The sequence below is a fragment of the Macrotis lagotis genome, chromosome 4, assembly GCF_037893015.1.
Source record: "Macrotis lagotis isolate mMagLag1 chromosome 4, bilby.v1.9.chrom.fasta, whole genome shotgun sequence".
Taxonomy (NCBI): domain Eukaryota; kingdom Metazoa; phylum Chordata; class Mammalia; order Peramelemorphia; family Peramelidae; genus Macrotis; species Macrotis lagotis.
The window spans coordinates 145510673-145529111 of record NC_133661.1 but is presented as its reverse complement, the minus strand read 5'-3'; the positions used below and the strand labels follow the sequence as shown (position 1 = coordinate 145529111).

Sequence of the window (18439 nt, the reverse complement as noted above, 5' to 3'; positions counted from 1 at the left end):
AAGGGACAGAAGGTTTGTGACTAGGTCATTGATTAATTAGTATCCACTATATTCTTGTTTTTAACTGATCATGCTAACCAGTCACTACATGTCCTCTTATTTCTAATTTTGTCCAATTTCCAAAGAAAGTGGCTTTAGAGTGAAGAAAAGGAGTTGAGACTAAACTCCCAGTTTTTTTGCTCCAGGCTCTGCCCAAACAAATGATAGGCCTGTCTTAAGTATGATTACTGTAATACAATCTGAGTCCCTTAGGCATAAAGATACTATATAATAATTAAGGCCTGTACATTCTTTCTATACTAAGCATTACATTCCCTCCTCCCTTTTTATTGATGCCTTAAAAAAAACATATATTACATTCATTTCTGAATATATCCCTCCCTTTCCCCCTGCCCCACATAGAGCCCATCCTTGTAACAAATATTTCAAAGAAGAAAAGGGGAGGAGGAAACATTTCAATAAACTCAACCAAACATTGACTCTGTCTGACAATAATTTCAATATTCCTTACCCTGATCACTCAATTCTATAATAAAAGGGAGAGGGTATATTTTCCTCAATTCTTCTCTGTGTCATAACTCTAATTTTTAATTCAAGTTTTTCTAAATATTTCTAGGTTAAGATTAAGTTTCATACACAAATGAACAAACTAGGGTCATTGTATGAACATGATATACTAGAGGATATTTGAGTAAAACAGAATACAAAGAGAATAATGCCACTTTTTTTGGCACCCTGGTGCTCTGCAGGTTAATCCAATACACTGAGCCCTTCAAATATTTCTCTCACAAACTATTCTGTATCTGAGGAACATGGTCAATGGATACCTATTATCTCCTGTACTTTTGTATCATCTTCAATTTTGATAAGCATTCTATCCAAAAAAAGATATAATTGACTCATATTTTCCCATTACATGTTAAAGTCTATACATTCAACAAAATAATAAAGCAAAAAACGATTTTTATCTCAAAAGGCTTACAAAAGCATTTCAATTTCTAACATAGACATAATAATATTTACTCCTTCATTGAGTCACTGATAAAACTCTTGAACAAAACAGGGCCAAGGATATTCTCCAAACCTAGGACATTCTGCTAAAGACCTTCAACTACAACAACATTCATCCATGACTCCAAATCCAGAATTCTTTATATTATTCCAGGCCGTATATTGTTGTGTAATATATGTGTAAAACAACCTGTTATGGTAGGACATCACAAAATGGGGGCAGTACCTGCTGATACAATTCAGAGCCAAAAGTACCCTAGATCTTATAGACAGGGAAACTAAGGTACAGAAAAGGTAAATTCCTTCACTAACATTGCAGTACCATTAATTGTAGAGTCAGAACTAGAAACCAAGTCTCTGGGTTTTCATTATTACTATCAGTATGCATTCAATACTCTTACACAGGTTGAAAAAAGTATGGCAAATTTATTGAGTAAACCATTCGTTCCCCAGAAAATGAAGTTTTCCACAACACTACAATATCAATATATTCTGGATAACTAAGATTTTATTTAACAGAGACTTTTTAGAACTATCAACTTTTGAAGCTGGAACACTCCCAAAATGCCATCTTTTAAACTCATTTTTTTTAGGTTTTTGTAAGGCAAATGGGGTTAAGTGGCTTGCCCAAGGCCACACAGCTAGGTAATTATTAAGTGTCTGAGAATTTGAACTCAGGTACTCCTGACTCCAGGGCCAGTGCTCTATTCACTGCGCCACCTAGCTGCCCCTAAACTCATTTTGAAACAGGATGGCCAATAAAGTCAGACCTAATGTTTTTTTTTATTAGGTGGCAAGAACTTTGGCCCCAAATACCTTGTAAAGTCAAACTCCTGAACTGATGTCAACGCAGGCTGGAGATCCAAAATGGGGGAGGAGGGAAGGTCCATAATTCAGCGAAAGGAGGTATTTCCTTAGGTAGCAGATGAGATCCTTCAGCAATTTCAATCATCTATAGCCCCTCCCTCTTTGTTCTAGCAGAAATGTGTTTATCACCTGGCACAGCACAGAAATATATAACCTAAGGCAACAAACCACTCAGTGCTTTTCCAGAAAGGTCACTTAAGGATACTCAGGCTTACAGTTGCATGATTTAAGCCAAGTTCCTGGTTAGCAAGTGTTTTTGTGCTATGATTGCCAAAAAAAGAAAAGAATAAATTAAGACTTCTTCCCTTCTCTTGTCTCCCTCCCCCATAAAACTACTTGGGATTGCCTGCTGAACTTGCCTTTTATCTTTTGATAGAAACTCTAATAGAAAATCTGATAGAAACCCCAAGACTTCAAGTTGTTCCATTACAGAACTAGTATATTTGACTCTCATTGCCTCTTATTAATGAATCAATGTTTGTCTGATGGCTATCTAACATGCAAATCTCCAAGACCAGTCACATAGAAACAAAAACAAAATGGGAAGAAACAAGTTTTAAAAAGGCAATACTTTCTTTTAAGTATATATTTTTTTTTAAAAATCACAAAGAGAAGGAGAAGCAGGGGTCCTTAATGGAAAGATTTGGAAAGATTTCTCTTCATTTGAGTTTAAAAAGTATGTTGCCTTTGTCAACAAGGTTAACTTCCAAACAGCTGATACAAGGTTATTTGGGGGTAGGAAAAAAAAATTCTGGCATAGGCTTAAGTTATAAAACAGAACTAGAAATCACATGTCTTATATAAACAAGTTCCAAGTTTGCCCACTGGGAAGAGCCATGACCATGTTTTTTGCCTGGACAATAATAAAGCATAGCACTCCAGGTCCTCAAAGCAGAAGGATGATTGGTTTGGTTTTGGATTTGTTTCTGAGTGTTTTGTGGAAAATAAACTCAGTTGTCAAACAAAATAATTTTTATCAAAATAGATGTTAAAATTATTATTGCAATTAAATGATGTACAGTGTTTAATCCAAAGCAGTAAAGATAAACTTAATGTGAGGAAATATTTCTGAATAACATATCGTTTTTTCTTCTTTTCATTGTTTTTTTCTTTTTGTCTTTTTTCTGATTCAAATTATAAATAAAGCCAGCTCTTCTTTTGAACAGTCCCCAGGAGAAAGGGAGAAGAGTTCACAAGTATATTCCCACCTAGAATTCCCAGGAAGTCATTTTTTACCACAAGTAGTGGGGTTGTGGGAGGGTGAGGAAAGAAACCAAATTTTGATGTGTGAAATTTGATCTGTACTAGTTCCCCCCCCCACCAATGGTTTGTACATCCCTTCCATTATAGAACTTGGTGGGGGTCACCAGAGTAAGCAGGCAACAAAATCCAGTTCAAGGGACAATTCCATCTTTGTGGACTGGCATCAAGATGAATGGGCAAACTGTGCAATGGCATGACTGACAACACTACTATAAATACTGTCTCCTGGCTATAAATATCTTGTCGAAACATATTTTTATCCAGTATAAATAGCAAAACCTGTTTTGGCAGTGATGTTTATGGGGGGAAGGGAGAGAAAGAAGGGAGGAGGTAGTGATTTGGACATTCCCAAGCTTCTCTAGAGCTATCATTTGTTTTTAAAAAGATTCACAACACAGAACTGGAAAAACCTACCATTTAGTCAGCTGGCTTACTTGAAAGGTGGTGCAGAAACCATAGGTAGTTCGAATTTATACTCAAATTCAGATTTATTATACAGAAATGGAAAGTTTCATAGAGACAAGTTATTTTTAGTATCTAGCTGCCATAGAGTTTCCCTTAGCAATGTTGACAACTTTGATGGTTAGCATTCCAGGTAGACTACTGGCTCCTTATAGAAGGGAAGTTGAAGGCTTCTAGATCTTTACAAAGTGGATAGTGGACAAGAGAAAAATCAATCATATCATATACTAAATAATTGGCTCCTAGAAATCAAGACAGATAATTTATAATCATAATATCCCCCCCATATTATCAATATCCCCCTCCATGTCTAATCTATGATAAGTAGTTAATACAAGCTTGTAGAATGAATGAGCAGAGGTAAAGGTTTTTCTCCATTCTTTCCCTCCCTCCCTTATCATTTTCTTCCTTTTGGCTTTCACTCCATTTTCCCTTTCTTCTCCCTCTTCTCTAATATCTAAAGTAGAGTAGATACATGACCAAAAAAGAAACTAGTTATTTTTTCTCTCCATATCACATCCTTCTGGTGGGAGCAAAAAAAAAAAAAGGACAAGGACCCTCAAAAGTCTTTTTCAAAAGCATTTGAAAATGCCAAAGCATTTTTAAAACAGTAAATGCATACAATACAAATACAATACAAAAGATACAATAAGTAACTTCAGTAACTTTGGTGAAAAATTCAAAATGAATTCCTTTCTGCCATAAACTGAATTTAGGTTTAAGAGCACTTAATAGTTAGTCAATTAATAAACATCTAGTGAGTGCATACTGGGTTTGAGATAATGTGTTAAACACCAGGAATTCAAAGAAAAACCAAAAAATATTCTCCACCTTAAGGAGGCATTTAAATAACTATAATGTTCAAGATACATACAGGGCAAATTGGAGGGAGTCTCAGAAAGGAGACACAACAATGATGGAGAATGAAAACAACCTTTTGAAGATGCATAGATCTGAACTAAGTCTTGAAAGAATTTAGGAGAGCCAAGTGTCAGAGATGAGGAGGGGAAGCATTCTAAAATGGACGACAGCCAGAAAAGGTTCACAGAGACTAGAGATGGTATGTCATAGGAACAGCAAAAAAACATCAGCCACAGCCTCCTCTAAACCACCTACTTAGTATCTCTTGCCACTTCTGTGACTTCTCTCTTCCTTTTCAGAAATACAATACCTCAAGACCAGGAGAAAAGACCTCCATGGCTGGTTGTAAGGGTCTGAGAAAGGGGAATAGTAGAGTAGATTTAGAGCCTAGAGAAAATCATACTATTTGTTCCCCAACAAATTTATATAAATAAAATTAACATAGTGTGCTATTGCATGACTTTGAAAGGGAAAAACATGTCATCAAAAATATAATATGTACCCCAAAGGAGAATGAAGTTCTACCAAGTTTATTAAGGGGACAACAAAAAGGGAAATTTATAGGCTATTTCCTATACCTTCAGGTCTAGAATTTTGGTTTTATTATTGTTGTTGCTGTTTCCATAAGATTTTGTATATGTGTGAGAATTATGCTTTATTACCAGCAGGCCTTCCCTAAAGCATAGATCAATCTTGTCCTTAGGGACTACCTGAAGCATCAGACCCAGGGAAATCACCCAAGCTAGAGGGCCAACCCAGATCTGTGTGCTTACCTCATCAATTAAATGAGGTATAATATGGTTAACATGCCAAAGGCAAAGTCACCTGAAAGCTTATTGGTTGCTACATTCAATTAGAGAAGATATAATAACTGCATTGGCTAATTAGTTGAGTAGTTGTTTACAAGGAGTGAAAGGACCTTGAGGAGATGGGGCTTGGAGACAATAGTTTTCAGTTTTGATGAAACATGTGTATTATGCATCTTCACCCAGGTCTGGCATGCCTGTAACCTCAAATTCAGGAGTGTCCAGGACCATAGTCAACCAAAGAATCATAAATCTAAAATGGACTTCAAGTAGTCATATAGTCATGGGAGTCACATAGTCACAGAGTCAAATAGACCTCTTTGTTTAAACAAGCTGAATGGGCAAACCTAAGGCAACAAACCAGTCAGTGATAGTCATTTATACTTTTCTTTAAAAATTGCAAAGTGTCTTAGGTATTGCTAATTGGGAATTCCCATAAATGCATAAATCATATGAAGTTCTTTCTAATGTTCAACTTGAAACTTGAATATCAGAAATACAATCCATCAATACCAATACAAAGAATGAAATATTGCCTACTTTCAGGCAGATAGGAGTGGAAGTGGATAAAGGAACACTAGGTCTGGAGGCAGAAAGCTCTGAGTTCAAATTTGTGACCTCAGATACATACTTATTAACTTTTTACCCTGGTCAAGTCATTTGATCTGCCTGCTTTAGTTTCCAAAGCTCTAAAATGGGAATAATAACAGCACCTACCTCAAAGAGTTGAGAGGATAGAATGAGCTATTATTTACAAAGCACCTGCCACAGAGTAGGCCCTTAATAAATCCTTTATTCCCTTTTGCTTCTCAAGGAGTTCCTAGCAACATCCCAAAGATCATCTACTCCAGCCTCCTCTTTGAACAGATGAGGAAAATAGAACCCAAATAAATTAACTGAGTTCCCCAAGATCACACAGATGTCAGATCCTCTCTCTCCACTGTACCAGGTTGCTCCTTTAGCTTATCCCCATGCTTCCCATTTTTCTTGATAATTCTCATTCAAATTTGAGTCATTACCTCCTGTGCCTTTCTCAGTAATATACAATCACAATTTCTACTATATCATGCAAATAAAGACTGAGGATAAGATTTATCTTCTTCAAAGTCTGCCCAGTATAAGGATGAAAATAGAGTGCATGGAAATATTTCAGGGGAAAATAATAGGAAAACTCTTATACAATAAGATCTTATTTGTCTCATCTTCCTCACAAATGAATGATCCAGATAACTAAGATTTATGACTATTACTCCATTTCTTTTTTTTTAAGTTGGTTTTTTTTTTTTACAAGGCAATGGGGTTAAGTGGCTTGTCCAAGGCCACACAGCTCGGTAATTATTAAGTGTCTGAGGTCAGATTTGAACTCAGGTACTCCTAACTCTAGGGCCAGTGCTCTATCCACTGTGCCACCGAGCCGCTCCACTCTATTTCTTTTTAAGATACCAATGACATTTTGTTTTCAAATGGATTATACTCTCTTCTACAAAGTAAAACATGCAGAGTTTTTTTTTAGCTTTGGGGATGATCTAAGAATTATCATGAACATCAATTTCTGCTATTTTCTTTTTTTTATTTTGCCTTTGTTTGTTTTTTCACCAGGTATAAGTTAGTGACTCAGTGGGGGGGGCACAGTTGTACATACTACCTGAGTAGTTTTGGTACCCTCTAGGGGTACATTCCCCTAGGCCTTTCAGGCACAAACTCTATGCAGACCTATGCACTTAAGGTCTGCAAGGCTATTTTCTAAATTTAATTGTTCCCAGGTCACTGTATTTCTTGAATTCTTTATGTTTTGTTTTCTTTTCTTGGTTATTTTCAGTCAATCTTCTCCCTGGTGGTTAGAATTTCAGTATAAAGTTTGCCTTAATTCCTCTTTTATAAATCAGATAACCAAACAATTTAGAATTGTATGCAAAGTATGAGTAAATAGTCTCTGAATGAGAATGCAGTTAGTCTCCTATAAATTAAGTGAATGAATTTTAATGCAAAAATTTTGTGAGATAAAATGTGTAAAATAAACATCTATTTCAGTTACTCATCTGTCATTTTTTTTTGCTGTGTTCTAAATAACTGAGTCACCACGAGCTCTCCCCAATAAATGAAGTGTTAATATCATTGTATGATTTTTATAAAAGAAGTCTTCAAACTTTATCATCACCTGATAATATAAGGTAAATGATATTTTCCTCCAAAGTCTTTTCCAGAGTCTCGGGAAAAGCCCCTTTAAAAAGTGAATGACAGAAAGACAGGAAAGTTTTTCTTAGGAATATATTTTAAAAGTTTTAAATCTTTCAACAAAGAGTAACTCGTTTGTCTGGTTTTTGTCATTGCCTTCCTGATTTGGGTTTTCATCTACTAAGTCTCCTGTTTACCAGCCCATCTCAAATGTTGGTGCATTTCTTCATTGAGAAAGGATTAAGCTGTCCATGAGGTACCTTTAAGAGTGATCCAGGAGGGAATGAGATGGGGACTAGATTATTCAATAAGTTTGGATTGTTAATTCAGACTGAATATGTATTTTATATATTTCCTACTTTAGAAATCCCATCTTCTTAAAACATTCATTGGGGTTGAGGAGGGAATGGGAGACTATGATCATCTAGATGGCTATTTCCAAGCTAGAAACTGACTTAGAGATTTGTGTTAAATTCTATAAAACTTTCTATCAGACTGGAGTAAAGTACAGTATTAGTATTAATAAATATGTTTATTAATTTAACAATATATCAGCAATTATCACTATAGGCAATTCAAGTGCAGGGATTTCTGGGAATTCTGACCCAGGAAATAGCACACACTTGATCACTTTGTCTCTGAAGGCAAACAACGGCACTGTGTGTTTATTTAATTGTACATATATGGGTGTGTCTCTAGACTCCCCTTTTGAAAACAATGCACACAAGTTGGAAGATTGATTCAGTTCAAGAACCATAGTGGATAGAAAATTAGATTTGTATTCAAGAAGGGCTGGCTGTAGATCCAACCTCAGATACTTATTAGCTGTGTGATCCTGGGCAAGTTACTTAAGCTCTCTGTGCTTCAGTTTTCTTTGCTATAAAATGAGTTTGTGTGGTCTCCAAGATCCCTTTTGGCTTTAAGTCTATCATTCTTTAATTTATAATCTTATGATCCTATTATTAGAGAAGTCAGAAAATACAGCCAAAGATATACTAGGAGATCAAATTATGAATCTGGAAAGTTGGTGGTTAGTTTTTCTTATATTTTATTTGGAGTTTACTCTCTCCTGTCACATGGACACACACACACAAAAGGAAGGCAGCTGGAAGAGATAGCAATTTGACAATCATATTGCTATACAGAAAAAGTTATAAACTCCTAAGAAGAGAAATTCATCTGAATTTGAGAAAAATTTGTTTAAAATCTCTGGACCTCAGTTTATACATCTCTCAAAAGATGGGCCAGATGATCTCAAAGGACTCTTTCAGGACTAACATTTTGTTATTCGAATGAACTAGTTAGTGTAGTAGCCCATGAATTATTTCTATGAAAATGAGTGGCTCCAAATTTTTCAAAATAGTTGCTTCACTTTAATCACATAAACTCTAGCCCAGGCCAGTTCCCATGGATCACACTGGAATCATTAGAAATGTTGTTTTATTTCAAATGCTCCCTCCCTCCTTTCCACCACCCTCCCCCCCAAAAGGATCTGTTGCTCATGCTTTAGCCCCCAAGGGTTAACAGCATCTATACTCCCCTGAATTACAAGGTTGGCAGAGCTGATTAAACTTACATGAAGACATACGCTATGATTCCCGTTTTCCCCAGGCTTTAACAGAAAACCATGGAAAAATTACGTGAGAACTGCAACTAGGGTTGGCCCTGGTTAAAAACATTGAAGGAGAAGAAACGTTTTGGCTGGCAGGCTGGAGGAAAAGCAGGGAACTGAACTGTTCTGAAAACAATTCTTCTGAGGGAACAAATAGGTAGGAATGTATTCAGAGTGTCTCTGCCAAGAAAGACAGTGTGTCCATTCCACTGGTAGCGAGCCAAGCCCCCCCATCGCTCTGGACAACAAAACAGAATCTGACGAAGTCAAAACACTGACTGCCAGCTGCTAGAAGGATAGAAACAGGGTGAGCTATTTCATAAGGGAGCTCTCAGTCGGAGTCTAGGGGATAGATTTCTAAAGAATGAAGCAATGATCTCTAGGATCTTTTGGTTATACCTCCTCCCATTTCCCTCCTTAATTTCCACATCAATGCTCCTCTTTCACAGAACTGGGGTTTAAAACCTTTTTTTTTTCCTCCAGTCTGGGGAATAAAACCTAACTGGTAAATCTTCTCTTATCCAATTTTGGCTAGTTGTTTTAGTTGCTCAAATAGTGTAATAGAAAACTATCTTTCATTGATTACTAGCTCCAAATAACTTGAATGAAAATACAATGGACAATAATACTTTACTGAACATAACTTTATTTTGTAGTAATTTGGAAAGCCCTTTGGGAGCTGGATCAGAGGATTCACAATCATCATTATAGTCATCAATTCATAACTACCAGATAATAGAGTTTTCTGGTTGACAAATTGTCACATGATAGATTTCTCTAAATGGAAGAGTAAATTTTCTGAAACTCTATATGATCTGTATGCTATATACGGTTAAGTGGTACAGTGGAAAGAGCACTGAACTTTGAATGAAGAAAACTCATCTTCATGAGTTCAAATCTGACCTCAGATACTTAGTAGCTTGGAACCCTGGGCAAGTCACTAACCCTATTTGCTCGGTTCCTCATCTGTAAAATGGTCTGGAGAAAGAAATGACAAATCACTCCGGTATCTTTGCCAAGACATCTTCAAATAGTCATGAAGAGTCAAACATGACTGAAATCACACAACAACCAAAATTATGTGCCAGTCACCATGATGAGCACTTTATAAATATTATCTTTTTGTTTCTCACAACAACCCTGGTAGGTAGGTAGATTATCTCCATTTTACAGTTAGGTAAATTGAGACAGAAAGTGGGGAAATGATATGCCCTAGATCACACACCTAATAGATATCAGAACTCTAATGGAACTCAGTTCTTTCTGATTCCAGGACTAATGCATTATTCACTCAGCCACCTAGTTGACTCTGACAGACAAGATTGTTTTGGATTCTAAATTAAAGTAATTTGGATTCTTGCGGCCATCTCTTCATGAAATTGTTAGAAAAATATCACTTTCGCATTATAAATTAACTTAACGTTTAAACCCCAAGATGGCTCAAAATGATTTTTACCTACATCAGAGGGGGGAAATGAGTATTAATGACACTAATAAGTTTATATACATAGTTGAAAAAATTTTGGAAATGTGAATTAGGACATTTAATATAGTTATGTGATCATAGCTATATGATTTAAAATTCTAACAAAATATTTGAACTGATAATAGCTTAAATTTAAATAGAGTAAAATATAATGGGAAAATAGATTTAAAAAAACCCCAAGAGCTACCCCCATAAGGCTTAAAGAGCACTGGATTTGGTGTAAGATCTGGGTTCAAATCCTACCTCTGTCATTTAGTACCCTGTAATCTTGGGCAAGTCATTAATCCTCTGGTGGCCTTAGCTTCCTCACTTGTAAAATGAGGGGGGTGTGACTGGATTGGCTCTAAGGTCATGTTATGCCTTATAGTTTCTTTATGTTGTTATTAGGGAAATGGGATGACATAATTTTATCCTTAGGTTATTAGAATCTAACTAATAATACCCCATTGTTGTCAGTTCTACTGTACTAACACAATAATAAAAACTTGAATTTTATAATGTTTTATACTTTACAAAGTACTTTCCTACACAAGTTAATTCACCAAATATTTTAGTGCCTATGTCTAATGTCATTTTATAGCAACCCTGTGTGAGGTATACACATCAGATATCATTACCCATGTCTTACAGTTCAAGACAGTCTAAGTGACTCACCAAAGGTTATAGTCTAGATAGGAAAATAGTGGTTTTTAGCCTACTTTCTACTTTAGGTCTGTCTATTCTGACCAAAACTCCTTAAAGAGGGTGATTTAAAGGCAAAAAGCCCTGGATTAAGTACCTGTGTAACTTTCTAAAGGCCTTTATCATCTTTAAAATAAGAGGGGTGGACTAGATGACTTTTCCTTCTTTGAATTCTTTGACTTTCTATGATCCGATTTGTCCGAGGCTCTTCCACACAATCCTTTTCTAATATCTTGTTACCCTATTAACACAACACAGTCCAAAAAGTTTCAAAGAAACAAAGCAAACAGCTGAATAGGAACAAAACCCATCATAATGGCATCACACACACACACACACACACACGCACACACACACAAACATACACACACATGCGGGGCATAGGACATGAACTCGTGATTTCATTGGCATAGGGAATTCCTAGATCAATATGGGTTAGTACCCTCTCTGCAACTCACAGACAGAGTTGCCCAGGGGCCCTAAAAGGTTAAGTGATTAGTCCATGGTCCTATACCCAATATCTATGAAAGATGGGATTTGAACATGTTTTTCTGGCTCTGCTGACCAGGTCTCTGCCCACTGCATCATACTGTGGTTCATATGTCTATGTATATATGTGTTTGTAAGTGTATACATATATCTGTCTATTTAGGGGCAGTTAGACAGTGCAGTGGATAAGGTACTGGACTTGGAACCAGGAAGACCAAAGTTCAAAACCTGTTTCAGCTACTTTAGCTATATGACCTTGGGCAAGTCACTTAACTTCTCAATGCCTCAATTTCCTTATCTAAAAAAAGGGATAACAGTGACATCACAGGATGATTGTGAAGATCAAATGAAATAATTATATATAAAGTGCTTTGCTAAACCACTATATAAATGCTAGCTATCATTATTTTGGTACTAATATTATCTCTAAAATCTCATCATAAAAACCTAGTAAGGTAAGTAAAGCAAACATTTTTATTCCCATTTTATAGTTGAAGAAATTGAGGTTGAAAGCGGTTAAGGTGACTTGATGGAAATAGGACTTAAACCTGATTCTTGTGAGTGTAAGGTAAATGAATCCCCTACCCATTATGCAATAATATTGAAATGAGCCTCCAAATCAAACCCAGTTCCAGATCCTCATCACCTGCAAGAGGGTTGGTTTCCATGGTAGAGAGTGATCTAAGTACAGATAAGACAGATTTTGGTGTCCCACAGGGTGACAATCTGATGGCAGTTTCCTTCACCTGGCATGAAAAAGAACCTTCAGGCTTCTCTTTAGGACTGTCATTACTAGGGTATCTGTATGTTGCAAATCTTCATTTCTGGGAGAAATTGTAAATAGCTTAGAGTTCCTACAAAGTCATGTTAATTATTGAGAATGGCACTGACTCCACTGGTCAACAGGGTTCAAGATGATCCAAGGCCAAGAAAGAGGTTTTTCCCAGGATTTGGGGAATAAAGGAAAAACAAAAGCAAAACATTTTAAGAAAATGTTCTCTTAACATAGAGCATTCTTTTTTTAGGAGATGGCAAGAGAGACATAAACATTTCCTTAATTTCTAAATTTACTAATTTTTTCAGGCCAAGATCCAGAATGCCCAAAGGCTCAATATTCCACATCACTAAATATCTATAACCAAAAACATAGGGGAAGTGTTATTTAAGAAAGTTTGAAGTTGAGAGAATTATCTACACAATTTGAGATTAAGAAAAACTTTTAAAGCCAGTGGTTAGGATAGCAGTAATTTATCCAGAAATTAAATTGTCCAGAATGGTAGTCCATGCTTGTTAATATAGACATTAAGAGACAGAGCTTTTAATGTTCAAAATGAGACTTATCTTGACTACATTTTTCAAAGTTTTTGATCAATGATCAGTGAAGTAAAACACAATGGGTGAGTTTTGTCGTCTTGCCTTCTTTGACACCGTCATTTACAGAAAACATTAGCTAGTCTGCATTCCCCCATCCTCCACCCCACCCCCCAACTTCATAGGCTAGTAGCTGTTCTACCACCATTTATAATACACAGCCACATGGTGATGTTTCATCTTAGTGTTCCTGTCTGAGAAGAGAGCGAAAAAGGAACTGGTCTTGTTTTCTCAGTACTAAAACAGGCACACCTCTCAACTTTGAGTATAAGCCATAGCCTCAAGGCCCCCCCCAACACTGATCACGTCCCAACTCTGGATCTGACAATGCCCCCTAATTCTGATCCCACACCTCCTTAATCCTGACCACATCTCCTCAAATTTGACCACGCATCCCCAATCTCAATTAGATTCTTCATCCTTGACCACACCCCTCCCCCACTCCAAGGCTCCCAAAGCAGGTAACTCAACCTTCAACCCCGAGAACACACCCACAGACTCGGATCACAGTTCCCCTACCTTAACCGTACATTCCTAATATTAGCCACATTCTTAAACAGAAATCATACCCCATACCCCCAGACCCAGTCGTCCTCTTTTTAACCTAACTCCCACTTACCCATGTTTGGGGAGTTGGGAGGGAAAAAGAACAAAGTCAAGAGAAGATAGAAGAAAAGAGAAAGCACACTTTGTATCTTGGGGGAAGAGAAGAAGTAGAATGAAACCCCAAAAAAGAACACTGAAGTTTCCTTTCTCCAAAGGAAGAAGACTAGAAAGAACCAGAGGTCTACGTAGCATCCAAACTCTGCTACTTTGTAAACAGGGGTTTAGTCATGTAAAATGATTGCATACAGTTTGTTAGTAAATTTTTCCCGTGTGTTGGGAAATATACTAAATGCACAGCAAACGAATAATCTATTTGTATAAAGATGGATCAGAAAAGTGAGCGCTTTCAGGACTGTTGGTCTGACCAGACACACAGGACTGAAAAGATAAGATTAATAAATATATTCATTTTGTTTCAAAGGACGGAAGGGGGCTTTTTATTACAATTGAGCAGAGAGAGAACAACTATTTTTTATTGGTTTATAGTAAAATGGGGGGGGGGGAAGTGTCTATAATTAACAGCAAGCTTAGACAAGTACTTCCTAACGCATAGTGCTCATTCAGACCGTGTCACGCCATGTTCCAGACCTGCGTTCTGGCCTGCGGGATTATTATTTACCCGTGTTTACTTGCAACCCTTAGCAGTTAAGTCTGGGCTGTATATACAGTGTCAGCAGTTGTGGAGGGCAGGACTTTCGAATGTTTGATGATGAGGTCTGGATTCCTGGGAAGGAGCTCTAGGCAGCCCGGTAACACAAATGAGAGGAGTTAAAAATTAAAAAGGTTTTAAAAAACATAGGAAGCTTGTTCTTTCCCGGAGCAATAACAGGCTTGGTTCTTGGGTGTGGGGCTTCTCTCTCTCTCTCTCTCTCTCTCTCTCTCTCTCTCTCTCTCTCTCTCTCTGTGTGTGTGTGTGTGTGTGTGTGTAAAAGAAAAAGACAGAGCCCGAGTATTTCCACTGTCTGGCTAGTTGGGTGGGGGACCTTCCAACAAAGAAAACCCAGTCCCCCCGGGAGCCGTCCCATCCATGGACAGAGTTCCTCTCTTCCATGGTCTTCCCCCATTGCACACAGTCAGTACGGCTGGCTCTAGTAACAACAAATTAAATCCCAGAGCACCGAGGGAAAAAAATTACAGGAAGAGGGGAATGAAGAATGTGCAGAGTAGCTGGAGAGCACCGGTGTCCCCGGGTGAACCCGCCCGGGCCAGGGCTCCTCCCCTTGGTTTCCCTCCCAGCCCCTCCCAAATTCACTCGGGCTGGGAAAAGGAGGGGGCAGGGGGAAAGGAGGGCTTTCCCCATCGGTTTGCCTGGTCCTTCACCCAGGCGAGAACTCCAAAAAAAACCCAACGTGCTGCTTCATTTTCCCGGCGTTCTGCTAGGAGGCAGAGGGGTTCCGAGGACTGGCGCCGGGCCACCCCCCCTCCCGAAGAGGGACAGGACCTGCCCCTCGGACGGCACCCCGCCTAGGACTAGGGACTGAGTCGTTACAGTGGGGCGGGGTCGCCCAGGCTCGTACTACTGGAAGACAGTCTTCCTACTCCCCCTCCCCAGACACCCAGCGCCGACCACCACCCCCTTCCCCCTTCCAGCACCACTTGTAGTCCTAGTCCCCCCCTCCCCCAGCCCCGGATTGCTCGGAGGGGTGGGGAGACGGTGCTCTCTGAGCCCCCCCCCTCCGCCCAGCCCACATGGCTTCTCAGAGCCCCTCTGCCTCTCCCCAGGGGCCAGTCCCCCGGCTCCAAGGCGCACCCCGAGAGCACTGGAGAATACTGGATAATGAATGAGAAGCCTCGTTAGGGAAAGGAAGGCAAAATGTGGTTCAAGGCTTCTAGGAAGCTGTCCAGGATTGATGGAGGGAGCTGGGGGTTGGAGCAGTACCGGTGTACCTCGCTGTATGCACTAGTTTCCAGGCAAAGTTTTGTGTCAAATCAAATTTTTATAAACCAGATCACATTTTGTCCGCGTTGAGGCAGTCACTATTTAAACCATCTCTACGTGAACCTTTTTTTTTTGGAAAGGTTGAATCATTGGGAGATGATCCTCCGAGGGTTATTTCCCTGTATCTAAAATCCCAAATCATTCACTACCGAGTCTGCTTACAGCGGGGTACAACTGTAGAGGGGGCGCGGGCTAGCACGGTGGAGAGGACAGGTGGATGGGGAAGACGCAAAACCGGCAGCACCAGAAAGGTGGGCTACGGCACTCGACAGCTGGGGGCCTGGGCCGAGGGAGAGGAGGACGGGCGGGGGAGAGGGGCCAGGGTCCCTCGCAGTCCAGGGCAGCTAAGGCGCCGCCTCATTCTCGTCACTTTAGAGACCATTAACAACAAGCGGGGAGGAAAGGGCTAGTTCTGAGCGTCTGGCACCGGGTGTCAGCTCGGGAAGGACAAGAGACAAATCCTAAGGCTGGCCTCGGGCCGCCACTCCTTGGGCGGTTTAATGGCTGAGCCACCGGCCGCCCGGGGACTGACCTGTATGAGTCCTTAGGTGAGCTTTGAGGTGGGAGGATTTGCCATAAACTTTTTCGCAGCCCGCGTAGTGGCATCTGTGCTTTTTCTGGGGTGACTCGGGGTCGGCTCGGCTTCTCCCCCGTCTGCTCCTTTGTTTGAGGCCGGGCTCGCTCCCGGCTGGACTGGTAGGTGTGGCCGCTGCTCCGCTCCACCGGCCGTCCGGGGAGGCGGCTCCCTGAGCCGGCTCCCCCGACGGAGAGAGCCGGCTGGGCAGCCTCTCCTTTTTGGAGGCGTTCTCCCTCCTCTCCGTCGGCGGGGCAGGAGCTGGGACGTGTTGGTTGAGATCGGCTAGAATCCTGGCCACCACGATCAAAGAGGCGTTGTCCTTGCCGCTCTCTCTGCCTTCTCGCCTGTCTTCGGCATTCGGAAAAAGAGGGGCGGCTGCGCCTTCGGGCGAGGCGTCGGGGTCCTCCTTGGGGCTGTGGACGATCGCGCGGTTGGACATGGAAACAAGGCACTCGGCTGCGAAATGATCCACATAGGCGGCGGCTGCCATTTTACAGAGAAATTGTTTTAATCTCAAATTGCACTTTTTTTCTCTCTTTGCATAAAAATATATATATAAATCTATCTCTATAGATCCACGCTGGTGGGCGGAGGGGGTGGGGGCTGGGTCTCCTCTCCCTGGGCACGCTGCGTACTTTGAGTGCTGGGCTTGTAGCTTTACCAAAACTGCACTTGGTCCAGGAAGATCCCACCCGGGCGGTCATTAAAAAGTGAATGCATTTGAAGTCCAGTGAAAGGAAAGAGAGGAAATCCCAGCTCAGGAAGCTGCGGCTTCATCGGCTTCAAAAGCTGATTTTTTTTTGAAGGATGCCAAATAATAAACATAAAAAAAATATAATAATGCTGCTGGTCTACCCCTTCCCTCGCATTGTGACAATACAACCAGCTTTGCCCGTTATTGCTGCTCTGAGGGTGTTTCAATCCCGGGTGTGGGCGTGGTCTGGGGAGAACATCTGGGCCCGACGTCACCCCAGAAGCCACATCCTGGGGCAGATCAGGTTAAAAAACGTTCAGCTGCGGCTGGGGCTGCAGGGCTGCATGTGAGGAGTAGGCAGGGGAGGCAGGACCTTCGGAGGGAGGGAGGGAGGGAGAGAGAGAGCGATGTGGGGCTTGTGAGCCTGGACTGAGCCAGGCCGCCGGGAAGGGCGAATGAAACAGAGGTCGCCATTGGCCCGGGCGAGGTATCTCTGGAGCCAATCGGCACCGAGATGGGGAAACTTCTACAGTTGCAAGTTTCCTGGAACCAATGGGATTCCTGTTACAGGCGAGCCGAACCGCGAGGACAGAAATTTGAGATAAGCTCTTGGCTGGCTTCTGCGAAACCTCCTTAAAAGCAGCCCTGGGGTTTCAGGGTGTAGTTTGGTGGAGGTGCTCACACCCCGGCCCCACCCTACGCCACCCCTCGCTCCTTGGGCATCTCATTCAAGGGCTTGGGCAACCAGACAGCCTCCTCCCTGTCATTTTCCTGCAAAAGCTGCCTAACTACCTCGGGGAAGCCGACCATTTACACAATTAGGTCCTTTGATAACTGTGGCAGCTTTGCTTCGGCCTTTACAAACACACACCCATGCATACATATCCATATTACACATTACATGTATGTAATGCATATTACAAATAAAACCCTTTCCCACCTAGATTTGCAAACTGAAGAGTCGAATGTTTGCAAAGGAGGATGTGCACTTTGTACCAACCTGAGTGGATTCCAAAAAACACACCCCAAGCTAGTTTCCTGAAAGATTCTCCAATCCCACCTGCTTCTAAATCACCAGGAATCTGGGGCCAAGGACCTGCAACTATTAAGACCTAAAGATTCCATTATCTTCTCCCTTTTTCCCCCATGCACAAATAAACAAATATTCAGCCCCGACCTGAGGAACAAGACAAAAATCAAGAACTCGTGTTCCCCCCTGCACAACAAGGCTTAAGAGAAAAGAGGAAATGGAAATGTTTTGAAATTATATCCTCGACCCTTGAAGCTCGGTCCTCCCCACCCCCAGCAATTTACCTCTTGGAGCTTTATAGAGCTTGGAAAGAATCAGGATTTTGGAACTGAACGATGCTTTTAGAGATTACAGTCAAACCTAACTAGGTTAGCGGCAGTGTACAGAGACAAACTCGGGTCTCCTGATTCTTGGTTTATTGATCTTGACTACACTGCTTGATGGAAAAGAAAAGAACTAAAAAAAAAAAGAAGAAGAAGACTTTAGGGAAGAATAAAAGGAAGGCTCAA

The 18439-nt window shown here is 40.5% G+C and overlaps 1 protein-coding gene across 1 annotated transcript in view; it reads right to left on the bottom strand.

The window, feature by feature from the left end:
- The window catches only part of KLF13 (KLF transcription factor 13), a 105160-nt gene extending 87868 nt beyond the window's left edge, over positions 1–17292 (bottom strand). The window contains exon 1 of the mRNA XM_074234271.1: positions 16162–17292. Within this exon, the coding sequence (XP_074090372.1) occupies positions 16162–16696 (535 nt within the window). The 5' untranslated portion in view covers positions 16697–17292. The remainder of the gene's footprint in view (positions 1–16161) is intronic.
- Between the last annotated feature and the right edge of the window lie 1147 nt (positions 17293–18439).